The sequence below is a fragment of the Trichoplusia ni genome, chromosome 16 (genome assembly GCF_003590095.1).
Source record: "Trichoplusia ni isolate ovarian cell line Hi5 chromosome 16, tn1, whole genome shotgun sequence".
Classification (NCBI taxonomy): domain Eukaryota; kingdom Metazoa; phylum Arthropoda; class Insecta; order Lepidoptera; family Noctuidae; genus Trichoplusia; species Trichoplusia ni.
The window spans coordinates 503822-527523 of record NC_039493.1 but is presented as its reverse complement, the minus strand read 5'-3'; the positions used below and the strand labels follow the sequence as shown (position 1 = coordinate 527523).

The 23702-nt window shown below is 35.5% G+C and overlaps 1 protein-coding gene across 1 annotated transcript in view; it reads left to right on the top strand.

The window, feature by feature from the left end:
* Positions 1 to 1382: 1382 nt before the first annotated feature.
* Positions 1383 to 23702, top strand: part of LOC113502032 (polyhomeotic-like protein 3) — a 65760-nt gene continuing 43440 nt past the window's right edge. Inside the window, exons 1-4 of the mRNA XM_026883397.1 lie at positions 1383 to 1972; positions 18797 to 18950; positions 19250 to 19411; positions 21640 to 21805. Of these exons, the coding sequence (XP_026739198.1) occupies positions 1864 to 1972; positions 18797 to 18950; positions 19250 to 19411; positions 21640 to 21805 (591 nt within the window). The 5' untranslated portion in view covers positions 1383 to 1863. The remainder of the gene's footprint in view (positions 1973 to 18796; positions 18951 to 19249; positions 19412 to 21639; positions 21806 to 23702) is intronic.

Genomic DNA, 23702 nt, shown 5'->3' with positions numbered 1-23702 from the left:
TCAAAGCGTCACATAAAAAGCCCGAAACATTAACTAAGAGTGAATTTCTAATTTAAGACAGCTAAACGATTTTATTGCCGGTCACATTAGCGGTCAGGTTAAAGGGTCCAAATGTTTATCGACTAATCGTGGTGCGACCATAAACGACGCCTTGCTAATGTTGCCTACTTACAAATGTGAGTAACTTTGTTATTTGTACTATATACGCAAGCTTCGTAATAGGGTTGGGGCAATGTTGAGAAGTGACGTCAACGTCATGAGTGTGGGTGTGACGTCACAGTTGTTTCATTTTGTTATATCTGGTGCACTTGAAGTGAAGGCAGAAAACAAAAGTCAGTAAGCCCGGTTTTACATAAGCTGAGAGATTAGTTTTTAATATTAAATATCTTGTGTTAGAAAACCACTATTTCATTGGGTTTGCCTATAAACGTAATGTTTGTGTTTGTAATAAATAAATAATTATAATATGTACTCAAAAATATCTATATTTCTCCCCTCCTTTAACTTGTACTTTAACTGAGATTTCTCAAAGCAAAAACAACCTAAAACGCTAAAAGTTCTTGAAAAGAAAAACAATGTTTTTAATTGGACTGAATTGAAGTAGTCAGCTTTTAATGAGTAACACTTCGTTTTTTCTTTTTTTTTAAATTTTAAGAATATAAAACCATTATAACATAATAATATTACGTATCACATACCTCCGTACAGTTGAACGCACTGCCAGTGTCGATATTATACAAAAAAAAAAGTTTAATTATCAAATCACCAACCTACTTGCTTATGTAACGTAATCATAATGCGTTAAATAAAAGCCATTTTTAAACCAACATGGTAATAAACGCAAAATGTTCTTAAGCCTACTACCACTTTTTAAATTTAGACTGTTATAGTTGTGGAAAAGAGATAACGTTATAAGCAATATAGTGCTATCTCGTTCTCGCAACCGCAATTGCGATTTGAGAGGTGGTGGACGGTTCCTTGGTTTTACAACATTAGCAACCGCAGTATGCAGGCCTTAATATTGTGTGCTTAAATAAAATATTTGTCGTTATAGAAAATGATGTGTTTTATATAAAAACTGGACCTCTTCTGCTTGCGTTTTGTATGTTGTATGGACATTTAAAACTTGGTAGTTGTATGATAAGTTCCTGGTTATTAACCTATATTATTTTTTTTGGTATAAAAATACAAGCGTGGTAAAAATAATGTATCGTTATATTATTTTGCATCGCCAGAAATATTTAAGAATAGTTAATTTTACATCTAATGCGTTGACCTCGACTTACAAAAGACAACACTAATATAAAACAAAATATTTTCGTACGAAAAACATTTTTAATTCACTTACTCTTTACAACCAGAAATAAAATAAATCTCAGAAAAAAAGCAACCAAATCGATCAATCACCAAACACTCGATCCCAAAGTCAAATAATTGAATATTCGTATAATAAACTCCCACAGCAATTAATAGTGGTTCAAACAAAACACCACGTGAGCGTACCTGTGCGGTTGTACTTTTTTTTTGTCAAAGGTCCGGCGGCATCGGGTGTTCGGGTCGTGTCGGCCAGTGCTCGCGCGCACCTCGGCCCGATCGCGCGTACGTTCCAATTCCAAAGCCGACCTTTCCCGACTACCCCAAAGTGTTTAATAAATTCTTTTAAATGTGATGAAAACTTTTTGAATTCGAAACTTTCGTGTCAATAAATGTCATTTGATTTTGACGTTTATATTTTTTTTAATATTGAGTGTGTGTTGTTTTTAATTGATTTTGAAGTGAGCTGACGGTTTCTGTGATTTTGTTTATATACTTTATTTTGGAAGGTTTGACTTTTTAACTTATGTGTGTTTGTGATCAATTGTAATGTACCTCAAAATGTACATTAAATCGGAGAGGTTTTATCAACAGCCTGATAACCAGGCGCTAAAGGAAGACAGGTGTTTCTCGGACTATGAGGAGGAATTAGATGACCGTAAGTACTAGTTTACTGTGCAATAAAAATAGTGACGTTTATAAATTAAGCAAAGCTTTGACTAAATTAGTTTGCAGGCTACGGTTTTATCAAATCAACTTAGGTATTTTGGATGAAATGTTATCAACGAAACTATTAATTTTAGGCTTTTATTTGCTTATACCTCTAAACTTTTTTTAATAAATCAGATCTATTTCTATTCCATGAAAAGCAAAGGCAAAATGTATTTGTTAAATTTATTTCACTACCTATTTTCAAAACCTATAACATCATATTCTAAAACAAAACTGTTTAACAGTCCACTACTGAAATAAAAGCTCAATATTAATAAAAAATAAAATCAAAATAAAGCTATTTGAATAGTTATTGATTAGCACCTCGTTATGTTTGCGCGTTGATGTCTTCTGTTCGGGAGATGTTCCGCCGACGCGCGCCGACGGACTTTATCGTTACAAGTTTTGTTCAACAGTAGTCGCTGAAGATTGTTATTAATATTATTGTTATAGATTTAAATATTAGTTTTAATAGTATAGGTCGTATATGCAAGAAAAGAAACTAATGGCAAGGTTTTTTCTTTAAATATTTACGATAATTTGTAACAAAAATCAGTTTGAATCTGGATTACTGAATCAGTACTTAAAATACCTTTTACTTAACTATAATACGGAGTAAATACGAGCAAAGTACAAATTTTACGATTTTTCTGAATACTTATACCTTAGTAGTAATTATGGACAAAGCTTGCGGAAAAGAAAAATAGATCATCCTAAAATTTGAAAGCAACTCCTAGAAAAATTGTTACTCAAATAATGCAAACATTCCTTTACCAATGAGAAGCACGTTAAATTCTCTCGCTACCTCAACCATCACGTACACAACTTCAATTACTCTACATGCACAGTTACACACAAAACTTTCGAAATACACAAACAGGTAAGCGCGAAACTAAATCCCTTACGGTCAACCCTTACCTTTAGGTACAAAGGGTCTTCTCGACCAGACCAATTAGGGACAAAGAAAGGGCCAGGGAAAGGGACAGGTATAAAGGACCAGAGATTAGTTCAAGGGTTCGCTAAACAATAGACTCAATTGTTTGTTAGATTCCGATTTCCTGGAGGCTTATGGACCTACCGCAGTAGAGTTTCAGATTAAGTTAAAGGCTAAGATATTTTGGCTAAGTTCAAGTAAGTTTCATCTATAAGAAGTGCGGAAGTCTTGAAGTGGAGGTTCCTCACTGTGCTACACTAGAGCAACTAGAGCCATCACCTTAACATTTTGAAAGTGCCTGGAACACGGCCTACTTGAAATAAAAACTTTTGATTTTGATTTTGTTCTTTCAACCAAGCTGTCTATTTCCCACTGTTTGGCAAAGTTCTCTTCTCAAATAAAGAAGCATATTAACAAATCTCTCAATATTAGTAAGTTAGTAAGTGATGACAAAATAGAGTCTATTCTATATTATTTAAACCTGTAAATTTTTTCATCTATACAAGCTTGTGATCCAGTAACACCTAGTATTATATATTTTAATTTACGTCATCAAAACTTGATTCTCAGAATCCTGAAACACATTTGGGAATGTTAGATTGCACTAACTTAAGACTACGAGTGAGTTAAAGTGCCTATCGATTAGCACTCTTGGTCTCTTTTTGAACTCATCCGCTTACCATCTGAAAGAACATAGTACTCGTAATATACGTCGGCTTTTATATTATTATAAGTTTAACAACAATTCTCGTTAATAATTCGTCGCGGCAAATTATACAATATCGTAGGGATGGCATCCCTCGTCACTTGTCAGAGTCAACTGATGGATTAGCAAGAGGTTATTGTTGCCTATTACAGTTAAATATTGACTTTTATGTATAAACTTATTCAACTTAAACATTAGTTCATATAAAGGTACTCTAGATAAATAATATTTTATTCATAACTAGCTGTTGCCCGCGACTTCGTCCCCGTGGGTAGAAGATATAAGTTATGATTTATACCTGCCCTGTTGTTTTCACATTTTCCATTGTATCTTCGCTCCTATTAGTCGCAGCGTGATGGTTTATAGCCTAAAGCCTTCCTCAATGAATGTTCTATTCAACGCAAAAATATTTTTTCAATTTAGACCAGTAGTTCCTGAGATTAGCGCGTTCAAACCAACAAATAAACTCTTCAGCCTTATATATTAGTATAGATTAATCTGTTACTTTCTATAAGTATATCAGTTTATTTTGCTTTTAACTACGTAAGATCCAATATTATAATTAATACCTTCGAAATAATACTCGGCTATCTTTGCTATAATTCATGACAATCCAATTCCAGTAATCTTTTAGAGTACTTCCTAATTCACCTTTTAAATACCATTACAATTCGACCCCTATGTAACGTAAACCACCCTTAACAATTTTAAACCTTAAACTATTGACACAATGACACTGGCCACCATTTAAATAAAAACTCCTTTCTTAGAAATCAGTACCTGATTTTAAAAAAATAAGTACCTGACGTTACCTGTTTTTTTTTTTAGAAATCGGCAGGAAATCGCGACAATGTGGGCGAAACGGCCGTAGTTTGGGATAAGTGCGTACAAACGAACAAAATTGTAAGAATCTATTGTGAAGAGCCAGATTGAATCGTAAAACGCCTTAGAATGAGTCATGCTGTTTGCAAGCATGTTCAATGTATTTTAAAAGCGCATTTCAAATAGTATTGAACTTTATGCTGACTAGAAATAGATGAGCATCAAACGTTGTATTGCTTGTAGTTGAAAAATACGCATCCGTGACGACAAAATCGTGTGCATTAATACAATGCTATAATCTTCTTAATTAGCTTAGACTGACAAAATGTCAAGACCATCAAGAAAGTTTTCAAAATCAGTAACACAAACATGACTATCAACAAAATATTTTTGGAAAGGGAGAAGATGAAACCGTTCAATCAGATCACGTATATTTTGGTATTCAAACTCGCAGATGATTTGACACGAATTATTAATTAAGTTATTTATTTTATAATATATGCATGTTCACATAAAATATGCTGTACAATTGAGCTGCTTGTTTCTAAGGCAATATGTACCGGCAGAACCACGGTTGGAAAACTGGTCGATATTAGCAGTCTACGTATTTGAGTCAAACGATTTGCTCATCTCAAAGACCTTTTACGTTTTTCATTATATAAAACATTCCTAAAATGCCCTTAACACTTTAAAACAAATGACGACGCTTCGAAACGACATTTTCTTTGATCGGTCTCAGTTTTAACGACTGATACAAATTGGGAATAACAACGCATCTGTCGCTTGACACTTGTGCATTAGTTATTCTCAAGTAATAAACCTTAGTTATTTTTATTAATGAACGATAAAATAAAACACGGCACTAATTAAAGGCAAGCGTCGCCGCCGAACATGGAGGATGCTGCGGTCTTATCTGCGCTGCGTTTGAACTTGAAACTACCAAGTTTGTATAGAATTTCATGATATGTAGGGTTAGAAATGTTTATTTAAAATTTTACTAAAATCTACTGGTATATCAGACTTCTTGTAAATTTTTAAAAGACAGTATTTGTTTGAAATTTCTTGGATGGAAGGCTTCTTGTCTTTTAATCGTTTTACAATAATGGAACTACAGTTAACTAGAGACGGAATCGCAACTATATCGATATAACTTGAGTATCCATTTACGCATTGAAAATAACAAGACACGGCCGAAAAAAAAAAATATTTTGCTTATCATTTTGTAACATATTTTTTTTTGGGAATTGGGTAACAAAAAATCTTCCTCCTTATACTCTAAAACTGTCTAAATCACAACTGTAATTTTAAACCAAGTTGAACCTACATTGAATACGACGCTCTCTACCCGCTACAGTACATAAAACACAATTATTACCAACAACAAGACAATATTGTATGTGTAATTTAAATATAAACATAAACGCTTGTTACCCAAGGTCGAGGGCATAAGGTCATTGCGAAGATGCACGGCTATGACGCATCTTCTATTATATACACTTAGTCATTGCATCTCGCTATATACGTGGTATTTAAGAAGACCTATATAGGTATATTAGGTACTAACTGTTGCCCGCGTGCCCGCCCGCTACAGAAATTTAAAATGATCCCACGGGACATAAAATCGGTATAAAAACTATCTCTGTAGCAAGTTTCGTCTAAATCTTATATATATATATATATCCTGGGACAACTCACTCACGGTGATCTGATCCCTAGCTAAGCAGAGCTTGTGTTATGGTAACCAGACAACTGATAAACTTACTTATATATTTCTAAATACATACATATTATAGATAAATTACACCCAGACACCAGAACAAATGATCATGCTCATCACACAACATTTGCCCTGGGCGGGAATCGAACCCACGACCTCCGGTATAGCAGTCAGGGTCACTAACCACTAGACCAACAGGCCCGTCTAAATCTGTTCAATGGTTTTTGCGTGAAAGAGGAACAAACATCGATACATATAAACTTTCACTTGTATAATATTAATAGGATAGAGATGGCTTATTAACTTGCAGTTGTTGATTAATAAAAGTCGCACAAACATTAGCAATACTGACAGACTCCATACTTGTTTTACATTTATGAGCTCATTGAAAATAGGGAAATATTAAGTATGATAGAAAACGGTGAAGCATGTGATGAAGTGCAAGTAGCGAGTCACTAATTACCAATAGACATGGATATGGTAAATTAGACAATCCCTCAATTGCCAGTAGGAAGTCTTTACAAAGTGATGTCTTTGTGCTATATTATAAGTGCCTGCTTTTATTCTTAGTTCCCGTCTTGATGTGAATATATCGGTTTATCTGAAGAATTAGTTTGGGTCTCAGGTCCAAAGGGTTACCACATCCGTTTTTTCTGTATTCCAAAGTTAAGTCTTACGCGCATGCGTGAACTCAAAGCTCCCTATATAAGAGGGGTCTCGCGCCGCGGCGAATACTTAGGTCTCGCGCCGCAGATAGGCTGCGCGGTCGCTTTTGTAACATCCATCGACTGATAGATAGAATTCGAGATCTTGAAATTATTATTAAAGGACTGTTTCCATTTTACCAAGTTTTCACGACTCCAACTAAACGTGTCCTGATTCTGAATCTGACATTCACACTTCATAATTATCTTTGACAGCTAAGGAACAAACGGTAGAAGGTAAAAAGTTCAAATTGAACGAATCGATATCTATCTATCGAACGTAACCAATTAGTTTAATGGCTTACATAAACTAACTAATGAGTCAGCAAAAATTTTACAAGTAGGGCAACATATTTCGTACATTTTTAAAGAAAATTGAGGCCTCAATGGATCTTCGAGGAATAAACAAATATGGACTTTACCACCTTGTTATAAAGGTGAAATTATGTCACTATATGTATGTATATCGTTAAAAACGTAAATATTCGTCGTAAGTCAAGGTGAGTCAGGGTCACGGAGGTCGCAGGGTCGTGAGATGAGCGCTGATTCATTCGAACCAAAGGTTGCACACCTCTGACATTTCCTACGTAACTGCTTAACGGAACACCCATACAATGTAAGTTTACAATTGTCAATTTGTAAAGAGGAATCCTTAATGCGTACCTACATTGTTAATAAGTAACAGTTGTTTTAAAAGTTTATTTAGTTTATGAGGTAGAAGCTGGTTTAAAGTATGAAGACTGTAAAAAGTTATGGTAATTGACTAGTAGTTAAAACAGGTAGCCCATGAGCTATTCGTCAGTGTTCGTTCATTTTACAACAATATTTATATATCTATAAGCTTTCATGTACACCACTCGTCTAAACCTCCAACAGACCTCTTTATAAACACACAGTCTCAATTTCTCGCAGCAATGATACGAGACCTCGCAATATTTACACAAAATCGTCATCGCAGTGTCAAGGTCAGGGTCAAGGTCACGGGGGTCGTGAGACGCAGGTTCGACTCGCATTGATTCACCGCCGGTCGAAGGTTGCCAACCTCTGACATTTTAACGCGAAACGTCAAGCACTTGGCAAACGAGTTGGATACGCAGTAAATGCGAAATTAATGAAACACCGCAAACTTTATTCGGATATAACTTTATTGTATTACATAAATCTTTAGTTTTCAATGGTTATAATCATTTATGTTTATTGGAATTTTAACGTAACGTTCCTATTGCTAAATTAGGTGTCACTTTTATGTATACCAAATATTTTAACAAAAATGATTAACTTAAAAAGGATGAAATGTCAAATGACTATTTAGTTTGTATCTTCGGTGTGTATTCTACAATAAAAGATTAAAAAGTATTCAAAATAATGGTTTTCGATCTCCATACATACCTGTTTAATACTTTAAATGAAAAATATTTTGTTTTCAATTATGTAACATTCAATACAAGTGATGGAATCTTTGACGAATGATATTGCTTCTGCTTGTAGCTTCGAGTATTAGTGATCAATTTTAAAACAGTTTAACCGTTAATACATATGTTATAGGATCAACCAATACATAAGCAATCAATAAAATTGAAATCGCAAATCAAAATGTCACTTTTAATTGTCACTAATTAATATTAGTTGTGTCCTTTTCATAGGCAGAGTTTTCTCTAAAATAATATACTTACAGGCTAGTAGTAAAATTGCATAAGAAAAATATCCACCGGTATATATTCATTTTTTACAAAATTTTTACCTAATTCAAGTCTGATAACTCTAAATTTTATTCAAAAATACCCCTTTGATATAACTGTTATTTTTATATTTATGTAAATGGATAATAGCATTAAGTTTAACGCGTGTCTCGAACGTTGATGTTTATTTTTACATTTATTTGTTGGACACTTTACTGTGAGGTTTTTGAATGCTCTAAGAAGTATAGACAAGAAGTTTATTACTCGTTTAATAATAAAAAAAATACTTGAATGTTTGACCTTCGAGAGTTGGTAGGCCCTCCGATTATGTTCCCACATAGCTTTGCTAACATTTCTTTAGTGAATTTTAGTTTTATGATTTGTATCGATTGACGGCTATCGGATTTCATTTTAAAGTAGTAAATCTTTAGAGGAAATTTTTACAAATGTTTTAACTTGTTTTACGGACTAAATAAATTATGTTGTGATGAATATTTTAACCAAATAACATTACGTATTTAGCACCATTGTCGGTATCACAAAAGAAGCCTTTAAGCAAAATAAAACCTTATTAGGATTCAAAAGGCAGCCGGCATTCTTAGGCCTATAAAGTCATGTGAAACGAAAAAAAAACAAAAGACAGAAGCGCCGACGAAGTCCAAAATATTTCGAATTCTACACACAGTCAGCAAAAAAAGTCTTTGAAGGATATCAGATTCACAGAACATCTAAATCAGCTTCAGCCTTGAATAACCCACTACTGGGCATAGGCCTCCCTTTTTTATAACATTCTCTTCTGTCTCTTGCCTTACAAATCCAACCAAATCTATCAACCACAAAATTGGTTAGTAAAATGAGTACGAAATCACCATCAACACCAACCTTCCTAACTTCGTACATGACTGCACTTTGAAAATAATTTTTATATTGATTTTGTTGTTGACTGTACCCTAACCCGAACGGTGCGCCCGCGCAGCCAGGGTCGCTAGTTCGAATGCAAATACAGGTTAATTGCGGATTCAGTTCAACCCTACGTGCAGACACCGAGACCTGAGTAGAATCTTAACAAGATATTCAAACTTTTTGCTTTTCAAAGGATTGTTGCGATGCAACCTGTTCTGTAAAATATTTACCCAGACATAACCTACCGGTATAATTTGTATCTTTTTTACCTACCTTCTTTAGGGTTGCTTGAGTATTTGTTCAATATTTGGTAAATAACTTATTATTATTACTAGCCTGGAATGCCCCACTGCTGGGCAAAGGCCTCCCCACTCCTGTTCCATTTGTCTCTCTCAAGAGCCGCGAGTGACCAGTTCGGTAAGAACGAATCCAGGTCGTCCCGCCATCTCCGTCTGGGTCTGCCTCGCTGACTAAATAAATAACTTACTTCCTCCAAATTTCCTTTTCCTTCCTATCCTTCTGTAGGTAATAAAGGTGTAAACTAAACCATTCAAGACTAAAATTAGGCCAAATTAATGTTTACTATTTTTTCAGAACAATATTCCTGTAACAAGTGACTTCGCTCTATCGTAGATATTCTTCATTTATCATATAAATCTTTTAAGATCACGTTATATCATTGAAACTTAAACAAAATTAATACAACATAAACACGAACACCACACTAATGATAACAAGACATCATTCTATACCATCAAAATATTGACCTAACCCTAAACTACGTCTTGTTTTCCATCAGAAAACAAAACTAAGCCCTCGAACTACCACACAGGTGCTCTCTCGTCCGGTCGAGAGGTTGGCCCTCCTGGACATGTTTTCTTACAGACAAACGTTTGGCCACACGTCAAGGGCACTCCTTATTTAAGGGCCTAGAGATGGCCCTCACATATTTAAAAGAATTACGTGTGATGGATTACAGGTTTCTGGAATCGATTCCGAGAAATGATTGATTTAAAATTTTGTTTGCTGATTAAATGTGTGCTTAATTGGTAATCTAACTATGTACTCTAATAATCATACCCTACTTTATTAAAATAACAGGAAATATAATGTTTTTAGAACATTTTTGTTTAGATTGTTCAACACATCATTTTAATACGCAAGGACTAGAAGCATACCAACAAAAATATAACTTCAAAATCCGTTCATTTAAACTAAACGAGGCTCATTAAACTCATTATCATTCTACACATTGATTCTCATTAAATCAATTCCGAGAAAAACTAAAACGTTTATACTCGATTATCAGTAGTCGATGGCCGTTTAGATAATCGATGGCCGAGTGGTCGCATCACTAGCCGGCCATACCGAGGAATCTTAACGACGCTAACAGTTTAGCGTTAAACAGGTGACGTGGTCTGTCAATGTTTGTGTTAGTGTGTTACATTGGTTTGCGTACGCACCTCTTTGGATGGCATAATGTTATGCACTTTGGATTTTGTGTTCCGGAGCGCTTAAAAAGTTGTTAGTTTTAAATGAGAGTTCGACTTTTGATGTTCTTTTTTTTCGAACATACTTTTATTTTATGAAATTTAAAAATTAATGAATGAAATATATGTACTAAATACATATTAGTTCGAACTTTTAAAAAATGAAGCGCTATTTTCTGTCTCCGTCACCGCCTGTAACAAATCAGACGGTATAAATACTAACTTTTAGTTAAACTACTGTACCTCCGTTATAAATCAGTCTTTTACAAAATAAAACTTTCGTTCCTTGAGTCCCAAGGCCGCCAGTCTGTTGCGCAGGTGGTTGGCAGCAAACAAAACACTGCGCTTTGTTGACGGCACTGCGCCGTTGAAGTTTAGTTAACTGCATATGAAAACTGAGGGTTCAAAATGTAACTGGAGTTTCAATGTTTGCTGTTTTTCGTATAATTTTGGATGCTGTTTTGAAAATAAACACCCGTCGCTTAGGATATTTTGCTATGATGAGGTGATTGGCAAACTTTTTTGTTAATTAGTTTATAGGTTATTTATTAAGTTTCTCAATTAAACTATGATTGACATATTTTGAACGATAGAAACTTATTTTACTTGTATAGGTATCTTAGTAGTCTTTTTTTTTAAAGTAACAATACATTTTATGATCATAAAATTCTAGTTAAAGTTCACTTTTGATAAAATTACTATCAGATTTCAGTTACTATGTTTTATTTATTTTTTGACTAAGCGACCCCCAAGGCCGTCGAGTCGCAGGTGGGTAGTCAAACAGTGTTTGAGGTTCGACCCTCGGCTGGGTAAACAACAGGTGAACATGATAGTGTGGAGAGGATATCAAATAGAAAAGTGTTACTTGATAAATGATTAAGTATTTTTTTTCTTAGAGATTTTTTAAAGGTGGTGGAATTGTATTACTCGAAAGCTACTTTGATCTACGAATGCGTTTTAGCTTGTGTTTTTAATGCCTATAGTATGAAACTTTAAGTCCCTCATTTGTAAATTTTCTTTAAGGTTAAAATAAGGTTATTAAATATGACAATCGTTGCAAAGTCTTGAGTAGAAATTAGTGGAAAAACTACTTTTTAAATGAAATTTAGGATTTCCCGCAAAATCATATTTCTTAAAATATTAATTGTAAATTATGAGTTATCTGTCGTTATTAATCATAGTTATTTAGTAAACAGACCAGATGTTTTTATTATTAATAATATAATTTTGTAAATCCGACAAAATTAATACTTAACACAAGTTTTTACACTTTTTATGTTGATTAACCGTTGACTGCGATATATCATCATTTTAGTAAAATAATCACGTTTTTAAATTCGAAAGTAAATAAATCAATATTCCTTATTAAGAGAATATTTATAGACAGCTGAGTTATAATTATTATATCCAATTTTGGCCAAAACCAACACTTCTTTGTTTTTTTTTTATTTGCTTGTACAGTAATCTTTCTTCCATGATAATATTTTTAACGCGAATGCAGTAGGTAGTGTGCGTGATAAGAATCCAAGAAAGGATTTATGTAGTCAAAAATTTCGTTACAATTTTGACGGCTTAAGTCATTGATAAATAATTATTGGACTGGCATACAAACATCTTTTTTATTCCGATTATACGAATACGTTGCAAATTGAGAAATTTCTTGAAAAACAATAGAATCGCTTCATCATTTTGAGTTTTGTTATGCATTACCTATATTGTTCCTTAAAAACTTATTAGTAACATAGCTTCGTATTCCTGTCTGAACGCTGTCTAAAAAGCATGGCTAAACATGTCACATGATATTAAGGATGATTAAGTTGTCAACCCTAATTCGTAGGCAAGTGCGATAGGTTGGGCCACACGTGTAGCAGCACCTGTAGGGTTAACCCTTCTTTGTCAAAACTGTCTAGTTTTGATCTTAAATTGATTACAAATTGGTGAATCAAGAAAATATGTGAAGACTTTTTTTGACCCCCGACACAAAAAAGGGGTTGTTTTAAGTAAGAAACATTTGTGTGTGAGTGTGTTAGTGAAACGATTGCAAGATTTGAGACGAAAGCATCTTAGGATAACTGAAATTGCCCTATACCAGGTATTGCCAACTCCATTGATTTTTTTGATCACAAAAATGTTCCATTTACCATAACAAGTCAACTCCATCACAAAATTTCAATCCTTAAACCTTAGTTTAAAGTTAACTTTTTAAAGCACCTATTATGTAATTCCAACTACTCGAACCAACTGTATCTGTAGATATACAAACTCATTTCGACGTTTTCAAACAAGTGGCCAGTGGCCAGCTCCCTCTCCGTTAGTTTGTCATTCTCTTAAGCTCTTCATTTCCCCGAAGCGGGCGCGGTTCACCGCTCGCAGCCTCTCGACGATACCTCGGTCAACATTCATTGTGAATGCCGATCTTTGTTTGATCAACGTAAAACATCGACGAGGAATCATGAAGAGATGGATGCGGTTGTTGTGCGTAGAGGCCTTATAAGATTCATTATTAAGTACTTTGTTATATTGAATACTGATGACAGCCTTTGCCTAAATGACTAGAATTTGAGCTCTAAAACTTAAAAAAATATTAGGCTAAAAATTGTTTTTACCTATCCTTAAGTGATGCATTGGGAGACTTTACATGTGAATTTTAATAACTAACTATACTTAACTTTATTTACTTAACTATAATATCATTTTTAATATTGAATTAGATATCATTAGGATAAATAAATGAACTTAAGCTACCCATTATAACTTAGCGAAATATTTTTTTTTAATAGCTGTAAAATATATTTATGAATCAAAATATAATTCGAAATATATAAATACGCCTTAACCCTTCAATACCACATCGGTGGTCGGAGAGACCCGCACTTGATAATCACAGCGCAGTGAGTACATATTTGTGAACGGTACCGATCACTTAGGCAGTCTGTTTGGTGGACGTGCCGTCATTCGTGTCAGGTGCTGCCAACGGTACCTTGTTTGACGACGCTGCTGACCCTACCAGTCAGGACGCCGTAACACAACAGCGAGCGTAATTTTGATTTGACTAGAGAGTTTAAAATTAATTAATAAATTAAATAGCTACGCGTGTATGATTCGGAATTATCGGTAATATTTCCTTTCCAAATAAATAATATCGTATCTTTCTGTAACTGGTATCGTTTTATTCGAAAATCTGATCTGTATACTCGTCCCCTTATTGAAAAGCAAGATAAATATTTAGAATAGCATAGAATATAACTATCACTAACCGTGAGTATCTATATAAAAATGCTACTATCAAAATATAAACACACATACACCTACCACAAAATAGAGGAATTCTGTCTTACATTTTTAAACTAGAAAACAAATGAATAAACCATTTTCAAAATGATACTTTTATTTTCGCGACATTTGGTCGCTTAGACCACACACGCAATGAAGGTGTCAAGTCAAATGCTTAGCCGGTAACAATGTTGGTGTTACACGGTGCATTACCGCCAGTTATATTGAACTAAATGTTAATTATACTTTGGTACGTGGTTAACTGTCAAATAGCGATACGATTGTTGAAAGGATCCTGTTTTGTAATTAATATTGGCTGTGGAAATTTAAAATAATGAAATACGTAAAAATGAAATTTTATTATACTTTATTTCAGACATATCGACGTGCCAGCTTGAATATATTTTATAGGCCTTTTTGCTTAACATAAAAACATTTTACCCGTCAAACATTCTAAAGTTCTAGACAATATTTCACTCACTACTGACCCTTATTATTGAATACCGCAATAATCTATACATGAATACAAAAGCAAACGTAATTTAAAATGCAATCCCCAAACAACTTACTAGAATCGACTCTTGCGCACCAATTCAAAATTCGAACGAACCTTCCATATTCAAACGACATTCTCATATTCACATGCTAAGTATTTAGATAATCAGTTGACATGACCAGGTGTGTTTACCATGGACCCTTATACAGAGACTGTTGTCATGTGGGAGCGGGATAGAGCTCTACATCGCGTATATTGGCGTCTCCCTTCCGCAGTTAAAAGTCTCGGTGTATGAGCTCATGGTAAAGGCACAGGTGTGTTGTGACCACACAAGGCCACTCTAACGGGACATTTCCTCTCATTATAGAGCTTCGCTTTGGCGCCGGAAGCCACCGTTCATTGGTCGCGATCAAACACCGATCGCTTCCTGCGAAATTTTAACTTTTTTTTTAATGTGTGCTTTATTCGTATGTGATTAAATATCGTCTTGCAATCAAGATTTTTTCCTTTGATTTTTTTTTAGCTACAATTTTTTTTTTGTCCGGAAATATTAAATACTTGTCGTAAAACTTGTAGTAGTCCACTAATTAACAGGAGAATTAACGGTTTTTGTTATCAACACGCTGTGTGGACTCAGTGCGTTTCAATTATCACTCTGGCTGTCAATTTGTTTGACAATCAGAGACGCCATGAAAGACACCCACGAGCGTAGACAGGGTGGCCTATTCTTCGGAACACGCACATAACATGCTACGTGGGCTTACACCAACAGTAAATAGATATAGTCTTCCAACTTCGCCCCAATCTTTTATCAGATCGAAAAGCCTGATAAATGATACCACACATCTGTAATATTAAAGAAAACAACATATTTATGTAGATCAACTTTTTGAACCATATCATGAACCCACGGAACTCCCACTTCGATTGTAGAGTCCGAAATTTGTTTAAATATGAACCGGATCTAACCATATATTGTGATATTCATTCTTCTTCGTATGTGGTCTATAATCTCTTTATAAATATTATGTTATCATTACAGTTGCGTATATCATTCTACAACAAAATGGCTGCCGCCTACGTCGGCCGACTCTTTTCATAAACACGTCAATTTATTATAATTTTCTCGTAATATTACACGTTATGGTAACACGTTGTGGTCGGTCAATAGACTTCGTTTTTAAATTGGAAACTGACAATGGATATTAAAATTTAAATGTCGCATCACTATTACTCAATAATCCGTTACATTTATTCAGAATATCTTACTCTCTAAGAGAGACTTTACTTAGAAATATAATAGTTTAAAAAATACGTATTATTTACATCAAATAATCAAATGGCACAAATCATGTCATAAAACTGTCTTAAACTTAAACATATCTTTTTTCGTCAAACATATTTATTACATTATCTAAACTGACGAATAAATTAACAGCTGAGAATCACTTTGACACTTTAAACTTCGCCTTTCTCACATAAAGCATGTCACTTGGCAAACATCACATAAACGCGTCACTTTCTTTTAACAAACATTACCTTTTGGGTCAAAAAAATCTGTCATCATACGAATGACATGCAAATCTCCATGTTTACGCACATTAATAATGACATTAACATTATCATAACTGCTATCAAAAATGCCCCTTAAAAGTACCATCCCTACTTCCCTACTAATATTATAAATGCAAAAGTAACTGTGTCTGTCTGTCTGTTACGCTTTCACGTCTAAACCACAGAACTGTTCTAATGAAATTTAGTACACAGATAGAGTTGACCTTGAGAAAGAACATAAGATAGTTTTTATCCCGGACTTTTGAAGAGTTCTCTTGGAAACGCGATATAACCGACCACGACGCGGGCGAAGCCGCGGGCGAAAAGGTAGTTTAAAAATATTATGTTACTGAGAGGAGAGTGAAACTGTTACGTGCTTAAAAGGTGTTGTTAATTACTTTAATTTCGTGTTGTTGTGACAAGGAGCTGGTTGTTCGCACTATGAATCACCTGTGATTTATCGGGAACTTCAGATGTGACAGGTTGTGGTGTCAGCGAGGTTTCTACTGTAATTTGGGTGATGAAGTGTTTAATTTTAGCGTATATGTTTTTATGATTTTAAAATTGTTAAAAAGTCGCTTTTGTTTTTATAATTGGAGATCTTTTGACGTATTTAACTCTTTTAATTATAAATTGTAAAAAAAATGAAATCTTGCTTTACGCATCTGTCATATCAAGGTCTTCATAAGTGGGCTTCTATTTTCACCTTTTAATCGTCCACTTAAACATATCAAATAAAAATATTAATAGCCAACCAACAACCTCTAAAAGGAACGTGACGTTATTTTATCAAAATCACAAAGGTATTTCGTAAATCGCAGCTACGCATTTCTTTTGCTATCGTTGACACTTCACACCTCGAGTGCTCATTAATTCCGTAGATTGCGGAGATCGGGGCAAAGTCAAGTTTCGCTCTCGGTCCACGATCAAACGTGCCGCGAGATCCTATCTTAGTGCCGGGATGCCGAGCACTGAGCCGTGGACACCTCGGAGACACTGTCAGAATGTATTCAGAGATTGTTCGTCTGCCCTTGAAGTGTAGTCCAGGATGTATCACTTACAGTGTGATCGAGCTTCTGGATAACACGTCGTTCTAAAAACTATACTTCAACTTTGAAATAAATGTTGATGACGTTAATGTTTAAGCGGTTTATTTTTCGGTTTATTAGTTTTATTTTAGTTATGTACCTTTAACAAAACCAACTAGAAAGAATTATTAAAAAAAAACACATATAGACATTTGAATTCACTCCAGCTGAAATTTATCGATTAAGCCTTTTTATCACTTTCTTTTTTACTGTCAGAAATTTTCTCTCTTGGTATTATTGAACTGAAAGCTATTTCGCCTTTTTGGGTTTTCTGCCACAAAGAATCAAGTAGGATCTTCATGCTACCGAAACAGACGCTTTGTACAATGTATTTAAATATATGCTACGCATACTATAGCTATATATGATACGTTGTTTTGAGTGTTAAAGACCGCTGGAAACCGGATTCTGTCAACTCTTCCCGCCACTAATTGTTCGTGAGGTTATCTTTTTTAACGCTTACAAATACGTTTTGCCAAGGAATATTGTATTTTTGCAGTAGTCAGTAAGCTACTGGTTATTGTTACTAAACTAAGGCCTTACATTTAGGTATGTATTTATAAAGATGCAGAGAGAAAAAATGAATCGTTTCTTAACCTCGTGGCTTGGTGAAAAGCTCAATGAAATATAAGGGAACGCATAGCGAAAGAAATTACTAATTAATGTAAGCTTCAACGGCGTCTAAATACACAATGAGCTGATCATTGAATGACTGAGTGAATGAATGAATACTTCAGTAGGATCCAAAGTTATGAATATCCATGAGTCTTTACGTGATTATGTTGTCGACTCTCATATTGACACTGTGAAAGACTTTGTCATTGTCTGTCATTGTTTAAACACGTTTTTGACACATACATAAGACATTGGTGTACTTACATCAAATATTTATCGACCTATTTTTATATGCATAATTCTCATAATTTACCAAGAGGGGCATCGATCCTATAGACATTAGTCAGTCACCGGTGGCCGAAGCTCCATCTAACTCAGTTGTAGGGATGTACATATTCCTAGCTAAGCCTTAGGAGGAATTTAAAAAAGTAAACATTTGTTTATTTTTTAAATTAATAAATATTTACCTAATCGACACGAAATTTGACATTAAGCTTTCTTGAGGCCTACAACCACTTATTAAACTAATACTGTTGGTGTATTGTGAGAGAGATACCGCTCTATGCCGCTCTGTGCCTATCACTTCTACAACTGCAGCGGCTATACCTTAAGAGGTAGATGGATGGTTGTTCCTCTTTCACCTAAAAACCACCAGGACGAAATTTGGTTGAGGGGGTGGAGCCGCTGCCAAAAGCTAATCAATTATGATTTTTAACTTCGGAAACAGGACTTGATCTTCCATTTTCATTTTTAAGTAGCCTTTCTAATAAATCCTTTTCTTTGTCCATAGGTGAAGGCGGCGGCGGCGGCGGCGGGGGCGGCCGGCGGTGCGCGCGCGATGCGGCGTCGCCCGCGCACGCACCGCCGCCGACGCCGACCCCTGCGCCCGCGCACGCACACGTCAAAAGCGAGCGCCTTAGCCCGCATGACTCCAACGCATCCAGGTATCAATACACACCTAACTTTAGTAAATAAACGATCTAGTAAAAAGTAGCATTGTAAAGGATCCATGGATCTCCTGACAGAAAGCTACGTTAAGCTTGAATATTTTAGGTTAAATCTTAACTTTAAGAATAATGAGTCCCAAAGACACGACCTTTCACAATACACTATTTCCTCTCGATTTAGTCTCCAAATGATATGGACTTTTTCAACACTACGTAACAAAATTCCTGTTTTCTTCATCCCTAATAACATTTTTATATGTTAGTGTATTGAATATTCAAGTGTTAATATTTCTCAGGTCCCGTAGCGTGACCCCGTCGACATCCTCTTACCCCGGCACGCCGCCCGAGCGCGGCAGCCCGCACGCGCCCGCACAGCCGGCGCCGGCGCACCCGCCGCGCAACTACTCGGACATCATGCGCTCCCTCGCCGCCAGATACAACACACATAACAACAACGAGTTAGTTTCACTTTTATTCTATTAAAACGACTGCCTCAGTAACTAATTTAATACTTATGTCGCTGGAGGTTTCACAAACATTCAAGTCACATGCACAAATAGACCTAGGCTCAGGACATGCATTTGTGGATCACACAATAGTTAGTCTTACACGGGGATCGAACCCGTCGAAACGAAACGTCGAGCTCAGTGGGTTTCGGCAGCTCAACTACTAGGCTATCCGTGCAATCGTATTTCTAAACGACCCCCTCACAAAGGGTTTTTAATATTTTTTTGGGGGTTTCATAAACAGTAAAATCACATGCACAATGGCACCCAGTCTTAAAACAAGCATTCGTTGATCAGACATTTGCTTGCTTGCACTAAGACTGCAATGGTTTTTAAAGTAACATAAAATTAAATAGAGTGACTCCTTTTCTTTTGCCTTATCAATTCTATAATTGTCTCGGTAAGTGACACTCGATGATCGATAAAATTTTGTTTTGAAATGTATCTCGTTTTTTGATTTGTGTTTTTGCAAGGCACGTGTACCCGTGTAGGTATATGAACCGACGAATTATGATTAATAATTGACAGCTATAAAACACAAATTAATGATGGTTATGACGATTAAATTCAAAATTAGAACTCGGAATTAAAAACATTTGTAGTCCAGAAGTAACGACATTAACCTTGTCTTAATTAAAATAATTACTTGCATCAATTTATAGAAACATGTTTAAAATTCCTCAGCCAACGCGCTGTCCTTATCGAATAATCCGTTTCCGATTATCGATTCTTGATTCGATACTCGCATTCATCAATCATTTTTCACACGGTCTGTGTCACAATAGTATGCGACCCGCGGTTCACCGACCGATGCTAGTGATGCCCAACATCGATTAGCATATTAATCGATTTGAAAACTTACGTTTAGTCGACAAATTTACATGATTCGTGAGAACCGAAGCTCTCCGTGTGAACTTATGTTATATTAATGAATTGGTCATCTGCGGTCGCTGAACTTTGTCTATTTTAATTACCAAATACGACAACATGGGCGCCGGCTGTCGTTTCTATTTGCATTCGTTAAATGGAATTTCTGTCGTGCAATGCGTTAGAGGCGGGTCTTAAATATCATATAGAACTGTGAGAAAATTGTTTTTATTTCTCGATGCTATAAAAACAGAATAAAGTATGGCCATCGTTTTGTTATTTATAGTTTTGTCAGCTCCATAAAAATGTAGCGACAATTTGTCACCTTTTCTTGGACTTATTCACTTGAGATGAACTTAACTAAACAGGGTGTGAGATGAGGTAATAAATCCAATATTTTATTGTGGCCAGGCGTCATTAAGATCAACGTTAAACTCATTAATTTTCATCAAATAACTGTAGCACTAAAATTGTTTTGATAGCACAGACACACACAGATATTATCAACGGAATGGTTAATTTATTGTTATTAGCATATAGTGACGGCCATATATCAAATACTATTTCAACATAACTTTGATTCGACATAAAACCTCATTTTCAGAGCTCTAATTTTAATTAATATTGGCAAATTGAATTATTTATGGCGGCGACTTAGAAGTGTATAAGATCAGGATTAATATTTAAATACACGATTTCTTATCGCAAAAATAGGATTAGCCAATTAAATAGCTAATTAACGACTCATTTTTGATGTAACTCATAATGAGGTATCGTCGTAAATGTGAAAATTTAGAAATTTATGTTTATAAGTCAATCATAAAACCAGATTTTAAAGATGTATAAATGTCATGAGAAATGAAATCGTGTTCACTGGGGTCGAAGGTCACATTCGGCGCTAATTTTAGGAATTCAAAATAACCGCTATTATTTGGGTAATTAACAAACAGTTTAAAACATCAAACTTTGGATGTGTCGAATATTTTAGATAAGGGATTACTCTTATGTATTCTTTTCTATTGTTGTCGATTGTCCCCGCGCTAGATCTGGCTAGTATTAAAGCTTGCCATGACAATAATTCCTTACTGGTCTAGTGCTCAACTAAGAGAAGTTAAGCGAGGTGTAGTAGTAGTTTGGTTTCTATGTTGCATGGTCCTTACATTCCACTTAACACCAAATCTTAGATTCGAGTATCTTTTTCCACACCATTTATTATTAGTCTCATTCCTACTTATACTCATTTTTAGAAATTGTGTATACCTTTTATCTTTAAGCTCCTTATTGTAATTAAGTATGCGTTTCTCTATACCCAGCTACTACCACCGCATGAATGGCTTCACCGAGGTGCGCACAGCTGCGCCCGCGCAGGACGCTACGGACGCGCCCCTCGGCGGCCTGTTCACGAAGCTGGCTAGCAAGCAAGGAGGTCCGCCGCGGCTGCCAGCCTTCCCTGTCATGCTGGATATGAGCTCCACTAAGGTAAGAAATAGACGAAACAGACACCTTAAAATAAGAATATGGAAGTTGTGGAAGCGAGACGGAACACTATAAATAGATCGGCGACTCTGTTTTATACCTTTAGCGGTAGCAGTTTTAAGTTTAATCGTGATTGTAAGCTCTCAATATCTGTTTTTCAGTAAGTGGAGAGTAGAGAGATGCAATATCTTGAATAAGCTTTTGCCACCACTTTATTAGGTTACGAAGTGAAAAGCTAATTCTAAACACGCCCAGGGCACGAAGTAGGTGTTTGTTTGTTTCGTATCTACTATACCAAGGACTGAAATATTTTAGTAGCTTTTCAACCTCGCTCCTGCATGATCAGTGCGAGTCCAGAAATTGCTGCTATAAGTTCCTTTTGACTCACAAGTGTTTTATTTCTATAGCCATAGATAAAGTATTTTGCCTTTTACTGACTGACCGATTAGCCTGTATCAAACAAAACAAAGTCATAAGGAAAATTTGATCACTTAAAATTTGGACAAATCATAGTGTGGGTAGTTCAGCTAAAGAGTAATAGTTTCTCAAAACGATTACACGTAATTTAGAAAGGCATTGTGGTTTTCATTACCCTAATTCAAAAGTAACTTTCTTTATTTAGGATAATAAGAGACAATTTCGATTCTCAATACTTTTATTTTAAGCATTATTATTTTCGAAACATAATACTGCATTCAGACAGGAAGTTTCAAATCATAAACAATTGGGAATGATACGTTACATAAATCCCTATAATTATTACCCAGCAATTTCTTAAGTTAATTATATTATAAGAAAAAAAAAACAGTTTCGTATTTATTACTTCATAATGTACCTTACTTAAGACAAGGCCACTGCCCCTATGAAATAATTTACGGTCAGATGAGTTTTCATTTCAAAAGAGTACATTTGTAATTCATATTAATTATATACACAAGTGCTCACTGACCTTCCTGTTTTAATTACACATCATACACCGTTTCATAGTTCACGGCTGTGATTAAAATGTCTCGTAAAATTCATAAGGCGTTATCGCGCGAGGCATCTTCATCGAGCGTGCCTCGTTTATGTTAATTTGGACCTCTTTAAAATCATAATGCGCGGTGGGCATCCCGCTTCCTTTCCAGTAATAATGGAGGCAATTAAATCTGATAATGCTCACGACCTTTACACTTCCTCCGGTGTTGCATAGACACGGCAGAGAGAGTGTTAATTGCCGCTCGTCTGCTGAGCGTGCGGTGCGCGTACAATCGGCAGGGTAATAGTGTTGCCCCGCCCCCTGCTCGCCAGCGAACCGTCTCGACTCGACTCTCCACTGTAAAAGGAACTGGAGCTGCACTAATTGGCCGCGGCACGCGCCGCGCATGCGCGCCGGCTCGCCCCGCGACACGCTAGTGATGGGATGTGAAATCGAAACACAACTCGACTTTAAAATTAGTTGACTTTTTGCACACGAGTGCAATAAGAGATACGATAAAATTGCAGCGTGGAATCATAACAGTTATTCGATTTCAACTTTCTAGCAAAATTGCAGCGACATAAAGTGGTCATCACGTGTCTTTAGTAATATCATATGATACGCAATTGAGATTAAATTGATGTCGGCCCGTGATTTGTTACGTCTCTTTTTACGATTAAAATGATCTATAAATAGTGGTTTAAATTTATTTTCACCTGTAAAGAGAAACAGGGGCGACGCGGAAATAAATCCGTAAGATTTATTGCGGTGGCTCTGCTTCAGCACGTAGCGGGTAGGCGCTGGCCGGCGCACGCGCAGCGCACTATAACAACCGTGTTCATTTCACGCGCGCGCGCCTCTGTCTGAATTTTATTCAGAATTACCCCGCATTCGCCTTTTTTAGTACGCGTGGCAATTAAAAAAGATAGATTGCAATTTGAC